This window comes from Bubalus bubalis, chromosome X, assembly GCF_019923935.1.
Source record: "Bubalus bubalis isolate 160015118507 breed Murrah chromosome X, NDDB_SH_1, whole genome shotgun sequence".
Classification (NCBI taxonomy): domain Eukaryota; kingdom Metazoa; phylum Chordata; class Mammalia; order Artiodactyla; family Bovidae; genus Bubalus; species Bubalus bubalis.
Genome location: NC_059181.1, coordinates 5,577,818 through 5,599,383, shown reverse-complemented (window position 1 = coordinate 5,599,383; position 21,566 = coordinate 5,577,818). Strand labels below are relative to the sequence as shown.

At 50.0% G+C, this 21,566-nt stretch overlaps 1 protein-coding gene and 1 long non-coding RNA gene across 2 annotated transcripts in view; one reads left to right on the top strand and one right to left on the bottom strand.

The window, feature by feature from the left end:
• The window catches only part of ANOS1 (anosmin 1), a 202,194-nt gene that overhangs the window by 176,836 nt on the left and 3,792 nt on the right, over positions 1 to 21,566 (top strand). The window contains exons 9-13 of the mRNA XM_025277307.3: positions 3,113 to 3,259; positions 15,746 to 15,840; positions 17,190 to 17,364; positions 18,487 to 18,713; positions 19,956 to 20,082. Coding sequence (XP_025133092.3) covers positions 3,113 to 3,259; positions 15,746 to 15,840; positions 17,190 to 17,364; positions 18,487 to 18,713; positions 19,956 to 20,082 — 771 coding nt within the window. The remainder of the gene's footprint in view (positions 1 to 3,112; positions 3,260 to 15,745; positions 15,841 to 17,189; positions 17,365 to 18,486; positions 18,714 to 19,955; positions 20,083 to 21,566) is intronic.
• LOC102404166 lies at positions 5,983 to 13,600 on the bottom strand. Its single transcript, XR_003106892.2, has 3 exons — positions 13,045 to 13,600; positions 7,128 to 7,356; positions 5,983 to 6,465 (listed from the first exon to the last, which is right to left on the bottom strand). It is a non-coding gene; the product is annotated as an uncharacterized LOC102404166 (long non-coding RNA).

The window sequence follows — 21,566 nt, the reverse complement described above, 5'->3', positions numbered from 1 at the left end:
CTCTCTGTGTGGGCGTGTCCTCTCTGTGTGGGCGTGTCCTCTCTGTGTGGGCGTGTCCTCTCTGTGTGGGCGTGTCCTCTGGGGGGCGTGTCCTCTGTGTGGGGGCGTGGCCACGCGTGTTCACGCTGAAATCATTCAGTAAAGCAGCAGACGTTCAATCCTGAGATATATACGCTTTTTTTTACGTCGGTAGTGAAAACTAAGCATTTCCATGGGATATAACAGGCCCAAGGACGACAATATTCACAGAGAGGTTAAACAGCCGTCTAGACTGTCTTGGTTATCTGCCCCTGAATTCTTAACAGGACAGGTTATTTAAGGAATTAGATGCATAAGTGAGCTTGTGAAAAATTTAAGATTTGTGAAAACCCTTAAACTTTCTCAAAAAAGCTTTTTATTGAAGTACGGTTGATTTCATAGTGTTGGTATTAGTTTCTGCTATACAGCACAGGCAGTTATATGTATACACTTATCCTCTCTTTCAGATGTCTTCTCATATACACCACTACAGACCATTGAGTAGAGTTCTCTGTGGTGTACAGTAGGTTCTCATTCACCTTCAGTTCAGTCACTCAGTCGTGTCCCATTCTTTGTGACCCCATGGCCTGCAGCACGCCAGGCCTCCCTGTCCATCACCAACTCCAGGAGCTTGCTCAAACTCATGCCCATCAAGTGGGTGATGCCATCCAACCATCTCATCCTCTGCCATCCCCTTCTCCTCCTGCCTTCCATCCTTCCCAGCATCAGGGTCTTTTCCAACGAGTCAGGTTCTCATTAGTTTAGTGTATGTGTGTAAATTGCTATCTCCCAGTTCATCCCACCCCACTCTTAACCCCCTTGGTATCCTTGGGTGTGTTCTCTATGTCTGTGTCTCTATTTCTGCTTTGCAAATAAGCTCATGTACACTATTTTTCTATATTCTACATAAATGCATTAATGTATTTGTCTTTCTGACTTCCTTCACACTCTATGGCAGTCTCCAGGTCCCTCCATGTCTATGAAGAAGACAGAGTTTAATTCCTGTTTATGGCTGAGTAATATTCCATTACACCTTCAATTCTTTTTAAAAAATGCCTTAGGTGTAAGCAGCAGGATTCTGTAAGCCCACGGTGGCATCCGGAAAGGGGCATGTTTGGGTGCCTGTCTTGTGGATTCCCTGTGACCCTGCCCCTACTCTGGGCCCCAGGCTTGCTGTGCTGGGGTCTGTAGACTGGGATGTAAGGCTTCTCACAGGCTGTGACGTTGTGACTTAAAGATGACATTGGTGTTGGCCCATTCCAGGCACACGGCTCCAGAAACTCTTGGAATTCCCTAAGCAGTGAGAGCCATGAAGGTGTGTTTTCTTACGTGAATGAGGTGATTTTTTGGACAGCACCTAAGGACAGGGTGGCCATGAGAGGAACGTACCAGTGACTGGAAGGTTGGAACTTTCTGTCTCCACTTCCTACCACCACCTCTGAGGAAGAGAGAGTGGCTGGAGGTGCAGTTCAGTCATCGGTGGCTAATAATTTAATCAATCATGTCTGTGTAATGAAGCCTCTGTAAACCCCGGACGCCAGGATTCAGAGGGTTCTGGACTTGGTGAATGCATGCTGGGTGGGGGACTCCTTGGAGCAGGAAGCCCCACCCGCTTCTCCCCACCCTATCCCATGCTGCTCTGCCAGCTGGCTGTTCCTGAGTTATATCCTTTTTTCTTCTCTTTTTTCATATATCTAAATCAGATTTCACGCCTAGGCATTACTACCTTTGAAGATCAGTCAGTTTAGTCACTCAGTTGTGTCCGACTCTTTGCGACCCAGTGGACTGCAGCACGCCAGGCTTCCCTGTCCATCACCAACTCCTGGAGTTTACTCAAACTCAAGTCCACCGAGTCACTGATGCCATCCAACCATCTCATCCTCTGTCGTCCCCTTTTCTTCCCGCCTTCCATCTTTCCCAGCATCAGGGTCTTTTCCAATGAGTCAGTTCTTCACATCAGGTGGCCAAGGTATTGGAGTTTCAGCTTCAGCATCAGTCCTTCCAATGAATATTCAAAATTGATTTCCTTTAGAATGGACTGGTTGGATCTCCCTGCAGTCCAAGGGACTCTCCAGAGTCTTCTCTCAAGCGTCTCCTCTGGCACCACAGTTCAAAAGCATCAGTTCTTCGGTGCTCAGCCTTCTTTATAGTCCAACTCTCACATCCATACATGACTACTGGAAAAACCATAGACTTAACTAGACGGACCTTTGTTGGCAAAGTAACATCTCTGCTTTTTAAAATGCTGTCTAGGTTGGTCATAGCTTTTCTTCTAAGGAGCAAGTGTCTTTTAATTTCATGGCTGCAGTCACCATCTGCAGTGATTTCGGAGCCCCCAGAAATGAAGCCTGTCACTGTTTCTATTGTTTCCCCATCTATTTGCCATGAAGTGATGGGACCAGATGCCATGATCTTAGTTTTCTAAATGCTGAGTTTTAAGTGAACTTTTTCACATTGCGTACTGGTTTATCATCAATACAGATTGAGATGTTATATCTCATAGAAGTACTTAGAATTCTGAAAGCAGAAAAGAACTTTATTTCTACATGTGCAACTTCTAAAAGTCAGTGAGCTGCAAAAGGAGAGATCGGAGGCCAGGAATTTTTGGTATCTTTCCTACTAAGCCATGTGAACTCTCCTTTGTCTCTCTCAAGATGGAGGAATCTCACATGCTGGTCCTTCAGCGAAAACCCACCGAGTATATTGTTTTCATGAAATGGTATTTTAATATTATCTCATTGACTTCCTTCACAAGTGCCAAAGAAAATTCATATATTGTGAGAAATACTATTTCCACTTAATACTGAAATCAGAGCATCTATCAAGGTTGGTGGATGTGTGTTTCTTACCAAGTTAAATCTGGGGATTCAGTGTAATCTACACGGTGTACTTTTAGGTCTGCATTACAGCCTATGATGGAGGGGGAAGTGTGGTCAACCTGGGCAGGAAGGAATCTGGGCTGAATTACGTTTTCCTGTAAAACACAGGCACTAAATATGAAAAAATCACAGAGGGAAATCAGATGCACTGGGATTACCATCAGGTACCATGTTGCTTTCTAACCAGTAAATCAGAATGTTGTGCACTCTTGTAGAAGAACAGCTCGGGAAAAGTAGAAAGAGTGTGATGCACACGCAGCCTCCCCTTCAAAGACGCCGGCCCGCTCGCCTCCTGGAAGTCGGGGCTCCGTTCTTCCAAGACAACCAGCTGCAGGTCAAGGTCTACTGGAAGAAGACCGAAGGTGAGCAGATGCTTGCTTAGTCATCGTTGTCCTTGAGTTTTAATATTGGAGTACAGTTGATGTACAGTGTTGTGTGAGTTTCAGGTGTACACCAAAGAGATTCAGTTGTACATATACACAGATTGATTTTTTTCAGATTCTTTTTCCAGTTGTTGTTGGTGGTGGTTTAGTCATTAAGTCATGTCCGACTCCTTGTGACCCCATGGACTGTAGCCTGCCGGGCTCCTCTGTCCATGGGACTCTCCAGGCAAAAGTACTGGAGTGGGTTGCCATTTCCTTCTCCAGGCGATCTTCCCGACCCAGGAATCGAACCCGGGTCTCCTGCATTGCAGGCAGATTCTTTACCAACTGAGCTATGAGGGAAGCCTTAGGTGATTACATTGAGCAGAGCTCCCTGTGCTATACAGTAGGTCCCTGTTGATTGTTTTAAATATAGTAGCATGTACCTGTCCATCCCAGACTCCCAGTGTGTTCCCCAACCCCACCAGTGCCCTTTGGTAACTGTCAATTTGCTTTCTAAATCTGTAAATCTATTTCTGTTTTGTAAATAAGTTTGTCGGTATCATTTGTTTTTAGATTCCGCAGAGAAGTGATACCCTGTTTCTTTCCCTGATTCCCCTTCCTGTGATCGTCTCTACCCCCCCTACCCATGTCACTGCACGTGGCATTTATTTCATTCTTTATGAATTGAGTAGTATTCTGTGTGCACGTGTACCACATGGACTCCTCTGTCGATGGACATTTAGGCTGCCGCCACGTCTTGACTATTGTAAATAGTGCTGCGGCGGGGTGCGTGTACGTCTTCAAATGACGGTTTTCTCCAGGTATGTGTCCAGGAGTGGGGTTGCTGGGTCATATGGTAGCTCTGTTTTTAGTTTTCTTAGGACCTTCCAGACTGTTCTCTCAAGTGGCTGCGCCACTTTGCATTCCCACCAGCAGTGCAAGCGAGTTTCCTTTTCTCCACACTCTCTCCAGCATTTATTGTTTGTAGACATTTGATGATAGTCGTTTTGACTGGTATGAGGTGGTAACTCATTGTAGTCTTGATTTGTATTTCTGCAATAATTAGCAACGTTGACCATCTTTTCATGTTCCTCGTAGCCACCTACATGTCTTTGGAGAAATGTCTTTTTAGGTCTTCTGGTTTTTTGATTGGGTGGTTTGTTGGTATTGAGGCGTATGAGCTGTAGATTAAGCCTTCATCAGTCATATGCAAATATTTCCTCTCATTTCTGGGTTGTCTTTTTCTTTTTTATTATTTCCTTTGCTGTGCGGAAGCTCTCAACTTTAATTCGGTCCCGTTTGTTTATTTTCTGATTTTAGTTTCATTACTCTTAAGAGGTGGAGCCAAAAAGATCTTGCTGTGATTTATTTCAGCGAGTGTTCTGCCTGAGCTTTCATCTAAGAGTTTTGTGTTGTTTGTGTTGAAGAGTCTGAGCTGTCAGGTGCTTGTGCAAATTTCAACACCAAGCCACACTACTGCCATTAAGGAAACAACTGAACAAAACGCGTGCAAACTTTCTTCTTTTACTGAATGCCTTGCTGCTCTGACGTTTGAATGCATTGCCCCTGATTCCCAGGCATGTGTTATCACGTTCTGAAATCTGCTGCTGACATTGCATCATTTCAGGAATATTGACCGGTCTTCACCTCTTTCCTAGAAAGCTGGTCTTGTGTTCAAACACTCAAAACAGTCGTTACTTTGCACTGTAAAGCCCTGTTCTAAACTAATTATTTATTACAAAGGTGCATAACGCAGATAATTTGGAAGACAGGAAAAAAGCCAATTCTCTTCCCAGTATTTCACGGAAGTAGCATTTTAGTAGATTTGCTTTGCTAAGTTTCCTATACCTCTCGTGTCTCACCAAGTTATTATATATGTATGCATAGTCTCTCAGAAACAGTGGAAACAGTGTCAGACTTTATGTTGGGGGGCTCCAAAATTACTGCAGATGGTGATTGCAGCCAGGAAATTAAAAGACACTTACTTCTTGGAAAGATAGTTATAACCAACCTAGACAGCATATCAAAAAGCAGAGATATTACTTTGCCAAGTCTAGTCAAGCATATGGTTTTTCCAGTGGTCATGTATGGATGTGAGAGTTGGACTGTGAAGAAAGCTGAATGCCGAAGAATTGGTGTTTTTGAATTGTGGTGCTGGAGAAGACTCTTGCGAGTCCCTTGGACTGCACGGAGATCCAACCAGTCCATCCTAAAGGAGACCAGTCCTGGGTGTTCATTGGAAGGACTGATGCTGAGGCTTAAACTCCAATACTTTGGCCACCTCGTGCAAAGAGTTGACTCATTGGAAAAGACCCTGATGCTGGGAGGGATTGGGGGCAGGAGGAGAAGGGGACGACAGAGGATGAGATGGCTGGATGGCATCACCGACTTGATGCACATGAGTTTGGGTGAGCTCTGAGAGCTGGTGATGGACAGGGAGGCCTGGCATGCTGTGATTCATGAGGTCGCAAAGAGTCAGACAGGACTGAGTGACTGAACCGAACTGAACTGTAGTCTCTCAGTCGTGTCTGACTCTTTGGGCCCCCGTGGACTGTAGCCCGCCAGGCTCCTCTGTCCATGGGATTCTCCAGGCAAGAATGCTGGAGTGGGTTGCCGTTCCCTTCTCCAGGGGATCTTCCCGACCCAGGGATCGAACCCAGGTCTCTTGGATTGCAGGCTGAGCCACCAGGGAAGCCATTTTTGTGTGTGTTTGTGTGTATATGTAAAATGACCACATTTCCAAATAATATATTTGCATTTTATATACTGTTAGTCTTTGTAATAACGTTTTGAAATGGTTACTTTGATGGATATTATGGGCTGTCATAATTGCACTTAGCCAAACGTTTAGTTGCCTTCAGAATTTGTTTTATCGTTAATACTGCAGTGAATGTTCATCCTTAGAATAGATTCTGTTTTCTTTTTATCTTTGAGATAAATTCCTTTCATTCCTTTGTTTCCTAAGAGTATTTGTTTTGCATTACTGAAATACTGCTTTTAGAGATAACTGACGTATTATCACTTCTATGCATTTTAAGACACAAAATCTCTTTTAGGCAAAATGGTTTCATGAATTAGTTTTCAAAATTCTTACTTTTCTGAGGCACTGTTTTACTCAGTGTTATCAGCTCATGTGCTGGGATATTTATGCTGGAGCTCTCGTTCTGGAATTTTCTTCCAAGCTGCTCAAATTCATTCTGTAGCTAAAATAACATTACCAATAAGGTTTAGTATTTTATTACTATTATATGTTAATTTAAATTTATTCAATATTACTAAAGTAACATTACGTATACATATTGCAACATTTAAATTAATATTAATTGATTAATTTTAATATTCTTATTAAGTTAACGTTAAATGATAGAATTTATTTAATCTGTTGTACAGTCAGCTCTCCACATCAGCGGGTTCTGCATCTGCAGATTCACTGGCCTGTGGGTCCCGTACTCTTGTCTACGGTCAGCATCTGGTTGAACCCAAGGATGCAGAACCCGCAGGTACGAAGGGCTCACTGTGGGGCTCCAGCATCCATCCTTGGAATTTGGTATTCAAGGTGGGGGTTCCGATCCCCAGCCTCCAGTGGGTATCGGAGGATGACTGTCCTTACCAATTTAAAATTAGCATCGTACGTCCGTATGACATTAGTATCAATGAAATAACACGTTTTATTATCAAACATGTAAGCATCTCATCTAAGGAAAAGGTGAACATACGGGAGATGAAAGCATCTCAGGCACAGAGGAGTAAACCACCAACATCCTGATGTGCACACGTGTTGTACCTGTACTTGAGTTTATCCAGGCAGGATCTTAACGACCTGCACCTGGCTTCCCGCAGTGAACAGTACATGGGGGAGACTCACCCAGTCTCCTGCAGGAAGCACTGATTCATCCACTCATCTTGCTGCACCGTTTTGTGCCCGGGACACCTCCAGCTGTGATGTTTCTTGTCAACAGTGGCTGGAGATTTGGTTGGCCCCAGTGATGGGCTGGGAAGAAGGACTTCCCTGGCGGTCCAGTGGTCAAGACATCACCTTCCAACGCAGGGGTCGCGGGTTCCGTCCCTGGTCGGGAAGCTAGGATCACACATGCCTTGGGGCCAAAAGCGAAACGAAACATAAAACAGAAGTGATGTAGCAAATTGAATACTTTTCAAAGGATCTGCATCAAAGAATCTTAAAGATGGAAAAGAACAGCACCTGTGAACACACCTTCTGAGTCACACATGTGCATACATATCCCCCCCACCCAGAGGTGAGAGTCTTAGGTCAGAGGACGTAGACCCCTAGAAGAGTCTTGCACAGAGCTTGGACCATGCACCCGCCCACAGAGAGGCTTAGATGTTCTCCACACAGTCTCCCCAAGTGGAGAATCCATCTTTTCCTCAGCTCAGCCCTTCTGGTACGTGTGTCGTGATGGCTCGCTGCTCTTTGTTCTTGTGTGTTGCTGCTCGTCCAGGGGTTGAACACCTCGTCATGAGTTTATTGGCGATGGGGCTCCTCTTTTCCAAAGCACTGTCTAGGTGGTTTAGCCAGTCTGTCCTGCAAGAGTCCTTTATGTATGGGGTATTCGAGTCATGTGCTGGTTTCATCTTAGTTTCTTTCTACTTTTATTTCTTTCCATTTCCTGATAGTTCTTACTTTGGGGCTTCACTGGGCTTCCCTGGTGGCTCAGTTGGTTAAGAATCCTCCTGCAATGCAGGAGACCCCGGTACAATTCCTGGGTAGGGAAGATCCCCTGGAGAAAGGATAGGCTACCCACTCCACTACTCTGGCCTGGGTCACAAAGAGTCAGACACAACTGAACAACTTTTACTTTCACTGGGGCTTCACACTGGCTCAGACAGTAAACAATGTGCCTGCAACAGGGGAGACCCGCGTTCGATCCCTGGGTTGGAAAGATCCCCTGGAGAAGGGAAATGGCTATGCTGGTTTTACCCAGGTCGTTCCTGGTTTTATCTAAGTCTTTCTCTACTTTTTTTTTTTTTCCAGTTTCTTAATAGCTCTTCCTTTAAGGGATGATCAGTTCATCGTTTTGCTTCCTTCAGGTCCACTGGGCTCCGTTTCCTGTGTGAGCGCCCTCCTCACACAGGGTCACTCAGGTGCCCTCCTTACATCCAAGGAGTGGCATTGTTCCATCTTTACTTCTCATCTGGCTTTCGTTTGGATTTCATTTCTGTCGTAAGGATCCAGCATAGGGCATCCATGTTCCTTTATTTTTCTTTCCCTTTTTTCCCCCCCCAAAGAAAAAAATTTTTTAATTGAAGCATAGTTGATTTCCAGCGTTTTCTATAAAAATGATCATGTTGTCAGTAAATCATAAGAAAGTTACATTTTCCTTTCCAGGCTTTGCACATTTTTGCTTCTTTGCCCTGTCTTAATGCTGGCTGAGACTTTGAGTACAATGTTGAATGAAAGTGATGGTTATAGACATCATGTTTGCTTGAAATTCCTTTCTGCCTCTTTCATTTCTGTTTATTCAAAATAAGGATCGGTCAGAAGCACTTTTTTCTTTGCTTTCTTCTGGGTTACTTGATCAGTTTACCAGTCATTAGAAAACAGGTCTAACTGTTCCACTAGTAATATGGAAACAGGTAGTAGTATTATTTATAAGTAAGAGAAATCACTGCAATTGAGTATCTCCAAGCAACCATTGTATGTAAAACATGGTTCACTTGTAGTACTCGTATTGGAGTAAGTCGGAGTTTAAGAATACGTTCTTAAGTAAGGGAACAACTTAAGATCCCCTAGAGCAGCGGTCCCGAACCTCGAATCTAATGCTTGGTGCTCAGAGGTGGAGCTGATGGAATAAATAATAAGACAAAGCACACAGCAGATGGAACGCCACTCGTGAAAGTGAAGTCACTCAGTCGTGTCCGACTCTCAGCGACCCCATGGACTGTAGCCTACCAGGCTCCTCCGTCCATGGGATTTTTCCAGGCAAGAGTACTGGAGTGGGGTGCCATTGCCTTCTCCAGGAATGCACTTGAATGATCTCAGAAACCATCCACCCGCACCCCTCACCCCTATCCGTGGAAAAGTCATCTTCCACGAAACGGGTCCCTAGTACTACCACGAAAGTCGGGGACCGCTGCTGTAGAGGGAAGAGGAATCGAGACCCGTCTCAACGGCCCGCACAAAGCGGGGTGAGGTGGCCAGGGTCCCCAACAGTGACTGCCCAGAGGAACTGGAGAACCCTGGGGAGCGCTGAGGCAGAGGCGGAGCAGAGCCAGGGTGGCTTCCAGAGGAGGGAAGGGGTGAGTGAGGTCAGAACCCCCTGAGACGGCGTGTGAGGTGCTGGAGTTGTGGTCCGGCATGTGGTCACTACACACACCGAGTGATGACTCTGGAATCAGCTGCGTCAGTATCTTTGCAGCAAGAGGTGAGGACTGGTTCAAAGGAGGGCTTCCCCGTGGTGCTAGTGGTAAAGAACCCGCCTACAAATGCAGGAGTCATAAGAGACGCAGATTCCATCGCTGGGTGGGGAAGATCCCCTGGAGGAGGGCATGGCAACCCACTCCACTATTCTTGCTTAGAGAATCCTCTGGACAGAGGAACCTGACGGGCTACAGTCCATGGGGTGGCAAAGAGTCGGACACGACTAAGTGAGCATGCATGCATGGCTTGAAAGTAACACGTGAACATGCTGTGGACTGTGTGTATTTAAAGCTCTACGTTACGCTACTCATTTGAAAAGGAAAGACAGGCTGTGGATCGTGCGTGCCCACGGGACTTGCGGATTTGTGGAGTCACTGGGGTTTATGCGCCAGTCCTGGGGTGCTTGTGGTCCTCGGTGGAGATGCTTGTGAAGGGCGTGGTGCTGGGCTGGAAGGGACCCCATGTCCACGTTCCCACCCGCCGCTGCCCTCTCGGTTCTGCTCTCGAACCGGGAACACAACCTCAGCGTGGTCTGCTTTCCTGCTGTGGACGCTGTGTCTGTCTTGTTGACATCTGTTCTGTGTAAAAGTGGCCCAGAGAGCAGAGCTGCCCCCTAAGGCTCCCCAGGAAGAAGGTGATGCCCCACCTGGCAGTGGAGGTGGGCGGCGGGCCCGTCTCCCTGCAGGTGTGGCCTGTGGCATCGTGAGCTCAGTGTGAGGAAGGTAGTAACGTGGAGCCGCCTCCAGCAACAGCGAGAGGAGAGCCCCTGATTCAGGCTTGAGGCTGCGTGTCAGGGGCCGGGGTCACACTGAGAGCCCGTGAGGATGCTCTGAAAAAGGGGAAGAAAGTAACTATGCAAGTCGCTCAGTCGTGTCTGTCTCTCTGCGACCCCATGGACTGTACAGCCCATGGGATTCTCCAGGCCAGGATACTGGAGTGGGTTGTCTTTCCCTTCTCCAGGGGATCTTCCCAACCCAGGGATCAAACCCAGGTCTCCCGCATTGCAGGTGGATTCTTTACCAGCTGAGCCACCAGGGAAGCCCCAAAAAAGGTAAAAAGGCAGTTAAGTTTGTGGGTTCTGAGATGATGACGGATTAAAATACAGTGGGGCTGGAGACAAAAGACACTTGCTGTCCTTCTATCCGGGACTGTGAAAATGTTTTCTACTAGAGTTCTTTGTGTGTGTGTGTGTGTGTGTGTGTGTGTGTGTGTGTGTTAGTGGCTCAGTCGTGTGACTCTTTGCAACCCCACGGACTGTAACCCACTGGGCTTCTCTGTCCATGGAATTCTCCAGGCAAGAACACTGGAGCGGATTGCCATTCCCTAGAGTTCTTTCAGTTCATAAATAATTGTAATATCTCTTAGATTAGATTTGGGTTTCCCTGGTGGCCCAGATGGTAAAGAATCCCCCTGCAGTGCGGGAGACGTGGGTTCCGTCTGGGAGTGGAGAAGATTCCCCTGGAGAAGGAAATGGCCACCCACTCCGGTGCTCTTGCCTGGAGAAGCTCAGACAAGACAGAGGAACCTGGCAGGCTACAGTGAGCCCATGGAGATCACAAAAGAGTCAGACATGACTGGGGCGACTAATGCTTTTAAGAGAGATGTAGTAAGTTTTTAAAAAAAACAAACACATTAAAACAGGTTACTTCCTGATTGGCAGACAACGATACCTATCAGCACAGGAATCCCGTAACTCTGCATTTGCACCAAGGAGCAGCCACCCAGGATTTAGTATGGTGTGTTCACGGTGACTTTCTAAGCCCTAACTTGTGCGAGTTACAAGACGGCTGCAGACTGGATGTGAGATGCAGGCCACTGTTTGACCCACCTTGGAAAAGCTTGGACTGCGAGTTGTGTCTGAAAACATTCTATAAAGGCCTGCGGGAAAGACAGGCAGTTCCTGTAAACTGTGTTTTGCAGTGTGGGTTTGGTGGAAGGCAACTGATCAACAGACAACCTGCTGTTGAGAAGATGGTTTGGGACTCTTGGTGGCCAAACTGAGGGCCCTCCAATGCCTCTCAGGGAGACCCCAGGGTCGGGCAGGAGGCAGAAACAGCGCTCAGGAACCTTGACCGTGCTTTCTATTGGGGGGTGGGACAGGAAACACTGGTCATTCTGGGGGTTGGCGGGTCTGGATCATCACAGTGGGCTCTGGGAAGTGGTGGTGATTTAGTCGCTCGGTCATGTCCAACTCTTTGCGAGTCTGTAGCCCGCCAGGCTCCTCTGTCCATGTGGATTCTCCAGGCAAGAACACTGGAGTGGGTTGCCATGCCCTCCTCCAGGGGATCTTCCTGACCCAGGGATGGAACCTGGGTCTCCTGCATTGCAGGCAGATTCTTTACCATCTGAGCCACCAGGGAAGCTCAGGCTCTGGACACAGGCTGCCGCAGTTCCCTGGCCCTGGGGGGCTGATGAGGGTGGACCTGGTGACCCCAAGGGTGAGGGTCCCCCCTTTGAGGGGATGCTGGGGTGCAGGCTCTGGGTCGGCCGGTCTGCACAGAACACGGATGCCTGCAGGTGAGCTGTCTGCTCTCTGGACATAAGGCCATCCCGGGGAGGGCCGTCCCACCAGGCCCTAGGAAGTCAGAGCCTCACAGATACAGGAAACCAAAGGCATCGTTAAATAAAGGCAGAGGGAACACAGTGGGGTAGGAACCTAGGGTGTGGAGTCTGCTGAGCCAGCCACGGGAAGTGATTGGAAAGCCTTGGGTTTGCACGGAGATCCTCACCAAGGTGGGGGTCCGTGTCCAGAGACCCAGGGTATGCACTCAGAGCCGGCAGCTTGCAGAGCTAAAGGGTGGGAGGGGCCATCGGATGTGTGGCTCAGTACGTGCTCCTGTGAATCGTGCTATAGGAACACGTGGGTTCTTGGGGGACCTGGAGCCGTGGGTAACAATTGCACGTCGCACAGCTGTAGCGTGGCAAAGTGGGGTCCACTTGGCTGCTCCGCACTGGGGACTGTGAGGACTCTGCTGTGCCCTGCTCCGGACTTGGCAGGAACTGGCCTCTTCTCTGTGGTGCGAATCACGCTCTCCGATACGGGGTGGGTGGGGGGGCACCCACCTGTCCAGTGGGATTTTACATTAAGATGAAAAGTCTGATCCTTTCAGCGGCAGCAGCAAATGCTTTGATTTGCTTTGTGGGCTTGAGGGACGCAGGGGTTCACCACATACAGAAGTGAGTTTGCTTTGGGGCACACAGGGGCGTCGGGTGGTGCCCTGCCCACCGCTACTGCCCTGCGCAGGGCTCTGCCCACCCCTTCCGCGAGCTGTGCCCATGCTCTAGTCATCGCCGTGACCGTCTCGTCAGTACACCGTGCTTCTGTCATGATGGTTCTGTATTCACCTGTATCCCGCCTCTGTCCAACCTAACGTGGATGTCACCCATGCACGCTATTACTTACCCAGACGCCTCCATATTTCGGGTCCAGCTGCCTCTGGCAGGTCATTTGAGCACGATGCGTTGAGCAGCAGCACCTGTTCAAAGAAAGGGTACGAATTCGCTCATCACTTGACTTCATACTTTGCGTATAATGTACATTTCTTCTCCAGTCAACCCACAGCTCTTGATGTCTGCCATATACGAAGTTACAACCTCAACCCTTTTTAGCTAAACAGCGTTGATGCCTGCTTGGTATCACTTTACTTTCTGGTGGAAAAGTCCTCCTTTTCTCATTTCCCGAAGTGCTCCAGAGCAAGTTCCCAGCGGACCTAGCACTCCCTCAAAGAGGTCTGCGCTCTGAAAACTCCCATCAAATGCTTGGTTTGAGTTTGGCCGGGATGCGAGGCTGATCACCCCAGGGGTGGGGTGGGGGGCGATGCCTTTCACGCCCGCCCAGGGAATCACTGGATGATTGATAAACCCGGCCCAGCCTCTGTTCCCACACTCAGGCCTGGCTCTGGAGCACTTTTGTCTTTTTTTTCCACTCGGTCGATCACCCAAAGAAAAGACATGGACAGAAAACGTGCCGCTCGGGCTGGAAGTGGAGACGTTACGTAAGGCGCCCTGTTCTCTGGGTGCTGGGGGAGCAGGTCTGATTCTGCAGGGGTCACACAGCCGGCGAGGCTGGGGCGCACTCACTGCAGACTGTTCTCACCCTCGTCTCCTGAGGAGGAGATGCTGTGCACATGGAGCACACACAGAGTCCACACGGAGTCCACACAGAGCACACATGGAGCAGACATGGAGTCCACATATAGCACACACAGAGCACATGCTGAGTCCACAGAGCACACACAGAGTCCACACGGAGCACACACGGAGCAGACATGGAGTCTACACAGAGCACATGGAGTCCACACAGAGCACACACGGAGCACATGCAGAGTCCACACGGAGCACACACAGAGCAGACATGGAGTCTACACAGAGCACACACAGAGCACATGGAGTCCACACAGAGTCCACACGGAGCACACATGGAGTCCACAGAGCACACACGGAGTCCACACAGCACACACAGAGCACATGCTGAACACACACGGAGTCCACACAGAGCACACATGGAGCAGACATGGAGTCCACACAGAGCACATGCAGAGTCCACATGGAGCACACATGGAATCCACACAGCACACACACACCACACACGGAGTCCATACAGCACACACTGAGCACACGCAGAGTCCACACAGAGCACATACAGAGTCCACACGGAGCACACACAGAGTCCACACGGAGCACACACAGAGTCCACACGGAGCACACACGGAGCAGACATGGAGTCTACACAGAGCACATGGAGTCCACACAGAGTCCACACAGAGCACACATGGAGTCCACACAGCACACACAAAGCACACACTGAACACACACGGAGTCCACACAGAGCACACATGGAGCAGACATGGAGTCCACACAGAGCACATGCAGAGTCCACACGGAGCACACATGGAATCCACACAGCACACACAGAGTCCATACAGCACACACTGAGCACACGCAGAGTCCACACAGAGCACATACAGAGTCCACACAGAGCACACACAGAGTCCACACAGAGCACACATGGAATCCACACAGCACACATGGAGCACACATGGAGCACATACAGAGTCCGTATAGAGCACACACAGAGCACACATAGAGCACACAAGGTGCACATACAGAGTCCACACATAGCACACATGGAGCCCACATGGAGCACATGGAGTCCACACAGAGCACACATGGAATCCATAGAGCACACATGGAATCCACACAGCACACATGGAATCCACACAGCACACACAGAGCACACATGGAGCATACAGAGTCTGCATGGAGCACACATGGAGCACACATAGAGCACACACGGTGCACATATGGAGTCCACACAGAGCACACTCGGAGCCCACACCAAGTCCACACGAGCACACTGGGGTGGCCAGGCCTTCAGGGTGAGGAAGGGCCAGGCGTTTACTCCTGCCCGGCTTCAGGATTTCTTCCACCAGCTTCCTCAGAAATATGCAGGATTGAGAGACTCCTACGGAATCTCTCTCATCACCTAGGAAACAAGAAGATGGACGCTGGGCATCCCCCATTCTGTTCGGGTTTCGTTACCATGGGCGCCACGGCTGGGTTAGGCTCAAGACCTCTACGGAGGCATCACACTGTCACTTTTCTCATGATTTTTTTTTCCTATCTGGTTCTCATATCTCAATTTACTTTTCCTTTTATGCTCTATTATGTTTCCCCCGACTTCATTCTTTTCCCCTACTCCATTCTTGAACATTTCTTTGATACGGACCGTTTTTGAAGTCTTCACAGAACGAGTGAAGCGATATCGCTTCCGTTTTACGCTTTGGTTATTTGGCCATGAGGCGTGTGGGATCTTAGATCCCCAAACAGTGATGGAACCAACACTCCCTGCAATGGAAGGTAGAGTCCCAACCAATGGACCATCGGGGAAGTCCTGAGCTGATTTTCTATTGAGGAAACAGCAGGCAGAATTTGGGGAGACCTCCATCCTCGGCCTGGCGGGTGCCCGTCTGCATTGCCTGCAGGGTCCTCTGCCCCCTTCCTGTTCTCTCCAGCTTCAGGAACGTCGGGCCATGAGCCCTCTTGCTTGTGGACTGTTCTTTTTCTCTTTTTTTTTTTTTCACTTAACTGTGTTCACCTTACAGATCCCGGCATCGGACAGTATCATGTGGAGTGGTTTCCGGAAGTCTGCACCCACAATGAATCCGCCAAGCTGGAGGCATCCTCAGCTGTGACCCAGGTGAGGAGGAGGAGGAGGCTTGAAATGGGGGTGCTCGGGGGCTCTTAGACGCACCTGCCCTGCGGGCACAGCTGGACAGGAAGAGGTGCGGGCTGAACGTGCCATGGGTGACTTGGTCACCAACCCGTTACCTTCGGGACAGGTGGGGAGGAGACAGAGGGTGACGTGTTCACTCACCCCTCATCCCTGCATGTTGTCAGCATGGCGGGGGGACCCTGAGACGCGGAGATTCCAGACACAGCTCACAAGGAGCTCCCAGGGCAAACGCTGTCAGCCTGGGAGTGTTTTATCTTAATCACACAGAAGCTCGGAATTCTCTTCTCCATTCTGAGTCAGAACCCCCCCCGTGACCTGAAGGCCTCATTTTCCCAGGGCAAATGGGAAAATTTCCCCAGGGTTTCTCTGCAACCCTGTCCCTCAGCCTCACCTTCAGCTACATCCCTACCTTGTGCCAGCTTGTGCTGGGGGTGGAAGACCCGCCCGTCCTGGGCCCCAGCACGTGCTCTTCTGACGTTAAGGATCCCAGACATGCTCCCAGCTGCAGCTGTTGTATGGGGGCAGGAGGCCGTGAAAACTGCTTGTCTAGAATTGACCCACACACCATAACACAACTGCTCGCCTGCAATTGACACAAACACCCTAATACAACTGCTTGCCTAGAATTGACACACACACCCTAATAGAACTGCTGGTCCAGAATTGACACACACCCCCTAACACACCAAGGGTAAGAAACCTCACACTGGCTTGTTACAACCATCCCCGTCAGCTTCCTCTTCCTGTAAGGCGACAGTCCCAGCCCCATCAGCCCTCCACGGTTGAGTCTGGCCTCGTAATTCTGTTTAATCATCACACTCCAGCCGGAAGCAACAGAGAGAGCCCTCCAGAGAGGGGAGAAGAGACACGGCTCCAGAATGTCTTCTCTGCCTTCAGGAAAGACTCAGGTCTAAACTGAGCCTGTGTCTGGGAGGAAGCCCGAGTTAGCTTTTTTTTTTTTTAATAACAATTCAGGTTGATGTTCACAGCCTTTCACCCTCCCTGTCCAGCCAGCTCCCCACGCTGGATCGTGATGGTCAGAACGCGGCTGCCGTGGACTGAATGCTTCCACTCAGTTATTCTAGAGCCTGGGTGACCCCCTCCTCGCCCCAGGAGCGGGTCATGGTTGTAAATCATCTCGGAGGGGACCTTGTGTGGTTTGTGTAAAGGCCGTATTACACACATACACACACACACACCCTGCCACATGCAAGAAGACAACCTGCTGGGACATCATCGCATCTCCTGCCAAGTCTGCTCCCTCATGAGATTTTTACAGCTGACGTGTTCTCTCTGTCTCCGTCTCACTCTAGGAAAACTACATGATTCTTCCAGACCTGTCGTTCTCCTGCAAATACAAGGTGATTGTGCAAGCCGCGCGGCCCCAGGGCCGCTGGAAGGCGGAGAGCGCATCCTTCACGACCCCGCCGTGCTCCGCGCTCAAGGGCAAGACCCACAAGCACTTCAGCTGCCCCGGCGCGGAGGAGGGTACGTGTCACCTGGAATCCCCAGAGGGGCACGGTGCTAGGCACAGCTCCAAAGCGCGATTCACAAGGCCCCGAAACCCATAAGGATCACCCCTTTCTAGACGGCCCTAGGACAGCCCTGTCTAAAGGGAACGTGTATATACAGACACTCGCATAGCCTCTGAAGTCCAGCTGCACTTAGCGACCCAGGCTTTGCTGAAGGATCAGCCCTTAGAAGTGAAAGTGAAAGTCGCTCAGTGGTGTCAGACTCTTTGCGACCCCATGGACTGTACAGTCCATAGAATTCTCCAGGCCGGAATACTGGAGTGGGTAGCTTTTCCCTTCTCCAGGGGGATCTTCCCAACCTAGGGATGGATCCCAGGTCTCCCTCATTACACACAGATTGTTTACTAGCTAAGCCACCAGGGAAGCCCAAGAATACTAGAGTGGGTAGCCTATCCCTTCTCCAGAGGATCTTCCCAACCCAGGAATGGAATCAGGGTCTCCTGTATTACAGGTGGATTCTTTACCAGCTGAGCCACCAGGGAAGCCCAACCTTGGAAGCCCAAGCCCTTAGAAGGGGGGCCGGTATCTCTCCATAGGTGCTCTGGGGCGCCTCATGTAGCTCACTTGACTTGTGTTCAGCCCGGCCCCAGGGGCGTTACCCTTCACAGCCTTTCCATCCCCCATCTCCACCTTCTGCAGCCCTGGCCCACATCGAGGGACACTTATCCTCAGAAGCCCCGCCCGGGAGCTGGTTTTGGTCACTGCCGATGGCTCTCACCACGACCCCAGCCTTGCCCACCTGCCCCCTCCCCCAGCACCCACTCCTGCCCTCTCAGTGGCCGGGTCCTCTGAGATCACAGCACTCTTTTCTGCATCGTCCACTCCCATCTGCAAGCTGGACTCGCAAATGACCCTGATGGCCTAGAGCCATCAGCAGCCACTAGGCACAGAGCTGCAGAGATGAGGGTCCAGCTCAGATGCCATCTGCCCAGGCGGCCATGGGACCTCCCCCCGCTCAAGGGAGGTTGGGTCGCTGACCCTGGGGCCCAGAGAATGGCAGTCTGAACACCGTCTACTCTGGGGCTGCCCTCTCTCCACCCCTCTAACCGCTTCACGGTTCCCCTTCCTGCGCCCACAGGTCACAGTCACATGCACCCCAAAGTGCAGGCCAAACCTGAGAACCTGTCCGCCTCCTTCATGGTACACGATGCCAACATCACAGGGCACTTCTCCTGGAGGGTGAACCAGGCAGGCTTGCCGCGGCCAGCCACCGGCTTCCAAGTGACCTGGGCCGAGGTCACCACTGAGAGCCGGCCCAACAGCCTCCCAAACAGCATCATCTCTCAGTCTCAGATTCTGCCCGCGGTGAGTGCCCGCCCACCTGCCCCATCTCGGGGTGGGTTCCCCCCCACCCGGAGGGAGCATCCCTGGGGAAGGCAGTTGGGCACCCCAAACCCCCACTGCAGGGGCAACGTGTTGAGACTCACATGTAGGCTTTCTTCTCCTGTGTGAATTCTTTTGCAAGAATCAGAACACACCACCAGGATTCCTGTGGGCCCCCAGAGAATTCTTTTGTAAGAATCAGAGCACACCATCAGGGTTCCTGTAGATTAACTGATCATCATAAACTCAGGAGAAACCATCATCTAGCTAAACATGATGACCAGGGCCAGCTCTTAAGGAGACCTCTCCTGTCCACACGGAACACAAAGGTTTCACCATATTCTGTTCTTTTGAATCCCTGTCCTTCTGGGCCAAGCGGACGTGCCCCGTTTGAAGTGCTAAATTTGGGGGGGAAAGAGCTAAAAAGAACCTTGTTCTTTCTCTTCATTTTCCCCTTCAAATCTAGCCAGAGCACATAATGAGCTGGAGTGCCTTCCAGGCCAACTTAATTCCTTGGCTTGGGGGGCAAAAAAAAGCATGTGTGGGCTTTTACCAACTCTCAAAATGCCCTTAGAATATGCAATTCTTGCTCCAAAAAGAGAAAAAAAAAAACTTAAATCCAGGAAGGAAAAAAAAATTCCATGGAATTGGACAGTAATTATTCTGTGTATGTGCGTTAGGTTGCGTTGGCATAAAAAACATTTTTTGGCTGCGGGCACTGACAGATACTGTCTTTTAAGGAGCGCAAGTTGGCGTGTTTCCCCGAGACGTGGATTATCAAGAATTCACATCACAAGATGTGCAGATGAAAACTTTTAAAGCCTGGGAAAGTCTTAGGTTCAGGAATGGAAAATGCAGTCCCCGGGAGGGGGTGGGGGTGAGCCGCAAGAACTGGCCTGACTCATGTGAGCTCTTGGCTGCCAAGAGCCAGGGTCTCCTTGCTGGCCAGACCACCGGGGGCGGGGGGGTCTCCAGCGAACGTGGACAGATCGCGGGACCCTGAACATGGTGGAGTGGAAGCAAGCGAACCACACCTGCGCGTAACACGGTGATGTCGCGAGGGGGTGTGGTCTCTGTAATGGTGACGTCGCGAGGGGGTGTGGTCTCTAACACGGTGACGTAGTGAGGGGGTGTGGTCTCTGGAGGAGAGTCCAGACGTGGGTCGTGGTCAGAGGCAGCACCTGACGGCCCCGTGTCCCCCAACACCTTCCCTCCCTTCCCCAGGATCACCCCGAGCTCTTGGTCCCGGGTCTGCGGCCCGGCACCCTCTACCGCCTGGAGGTGCAGGTGCTGACTGCAGGCGGGGAGGGTCCCGCCACCATCAGGACCTTCCGGACCCCCGATGTGCACGGTGAGTCCCGGCCGGGGGGTGGGCGTCCCGCCTGGCTTGCAGACACACAAAAAGTCTTGGTGAAAAATCGAAAATCCATAGATCCAACATTGCAGGCTCCTACCCACAGGGAGTTCTCTGAACCTGAAGCCCCCTCCTCCCCTTTGTACGTACTTCCTCCCAGCCGACCAGACCCGCTCCCTTTTTCCCTCCTCTGCACCCTCCTCCTCCCCTTCTGTTACTCTTTTGCTCTACAGAAGGCATGCTTTTTTCTTATCTTCTAATCATAAATACACAAGAGGTAGGGCTTCCAATGCAGGCTTGATCCATCGGTCGGGAAGATCCCCTGGAGGAGGGCATGGCAACCCACTCCAGGTTTGTTGCCTGGAGAGTCCCCATGGACAGAGGAGCCTGAACACGTTATATTCCATGGGGTCGCACAGAATCGGACACGACTGAAGTGACTTAGCATTCACCCACACAAGGGGGAAAAAATCCATCATCTGATATCATTCTGAAATTTTTTAAAAAATTAAGATGTTCAAATATAACTATATAGGAAATACTACTTTGCTATGGAGCTTATTACAGGTATTTCTACTATATATAATCTATCAGCTTTCCCAGTGGCTCAGCTGGTAAAGAATCGGCCTGCAATGCAGGAGACCCTGGTTCGATTCCTGGGTCAGGAAGATCCCCCTGGAAAACGGATAGCCTACCCACTCCAGTATCCTTGGGCTTCCCTGGTGGCTCAGCTGGTAAAGAATACGCCTGCAATGCAGGAGACCTGGGTTTGATCCCTAGGTTGGGAAGATCCCCCTGAAGAACGGAAAGGCTACCCACTCCAGTATCTCAGCCTGGAGAATTCCATGGACTGTATAGTCCTTGGGGTCACAAAGAGTTGGACACCACTGAGCCGACTTTCATTTTCACTATCTATATTGCATAAATTTTCTTCATTATATGATCCAAATCAGTCTACTTGACTTCCTGCTAAATCACGTAGATTGAAAATAATTGTCACCTATTGTTTCAAAACAAAGAGCCTCCCGGGCAGCACTAAGGACATACGCGGGGGAGTGGTTGCAGTTATTTACCATGAAGGAGTCCTCATCCAACTGTGTTTGCTGATATTGAAAAAACGGGAAAGAAAATCTAGTGATGTCTTCAGGGGCCGCAACTGTTAGCTTTCGCAGTGATTGAATACGTGCTGGGTCTGCTAAGCCTGAAGTCCTGGTCCACCCCCAGCCCCACCCTCCTTTCCACCCTCCACAGCCACAAGTCTGTTCTCCATGTCTGTGAGTCTGTTCTTGTGTCATAGATGTCACTCACGTGGAGTCTAAATTACGGCACAAAGGAACTTGACTAGGAAACAGAAACGAACTCAGTGACAGAGAGAACAGACTTGTGGGAGTTTGGGATCAGCAGACAGAAACCAGTATCCATAGGATGGATAAACAACGGGTCCTACATTGGAGCAAGGGTACTGCATCCTATATTCTATG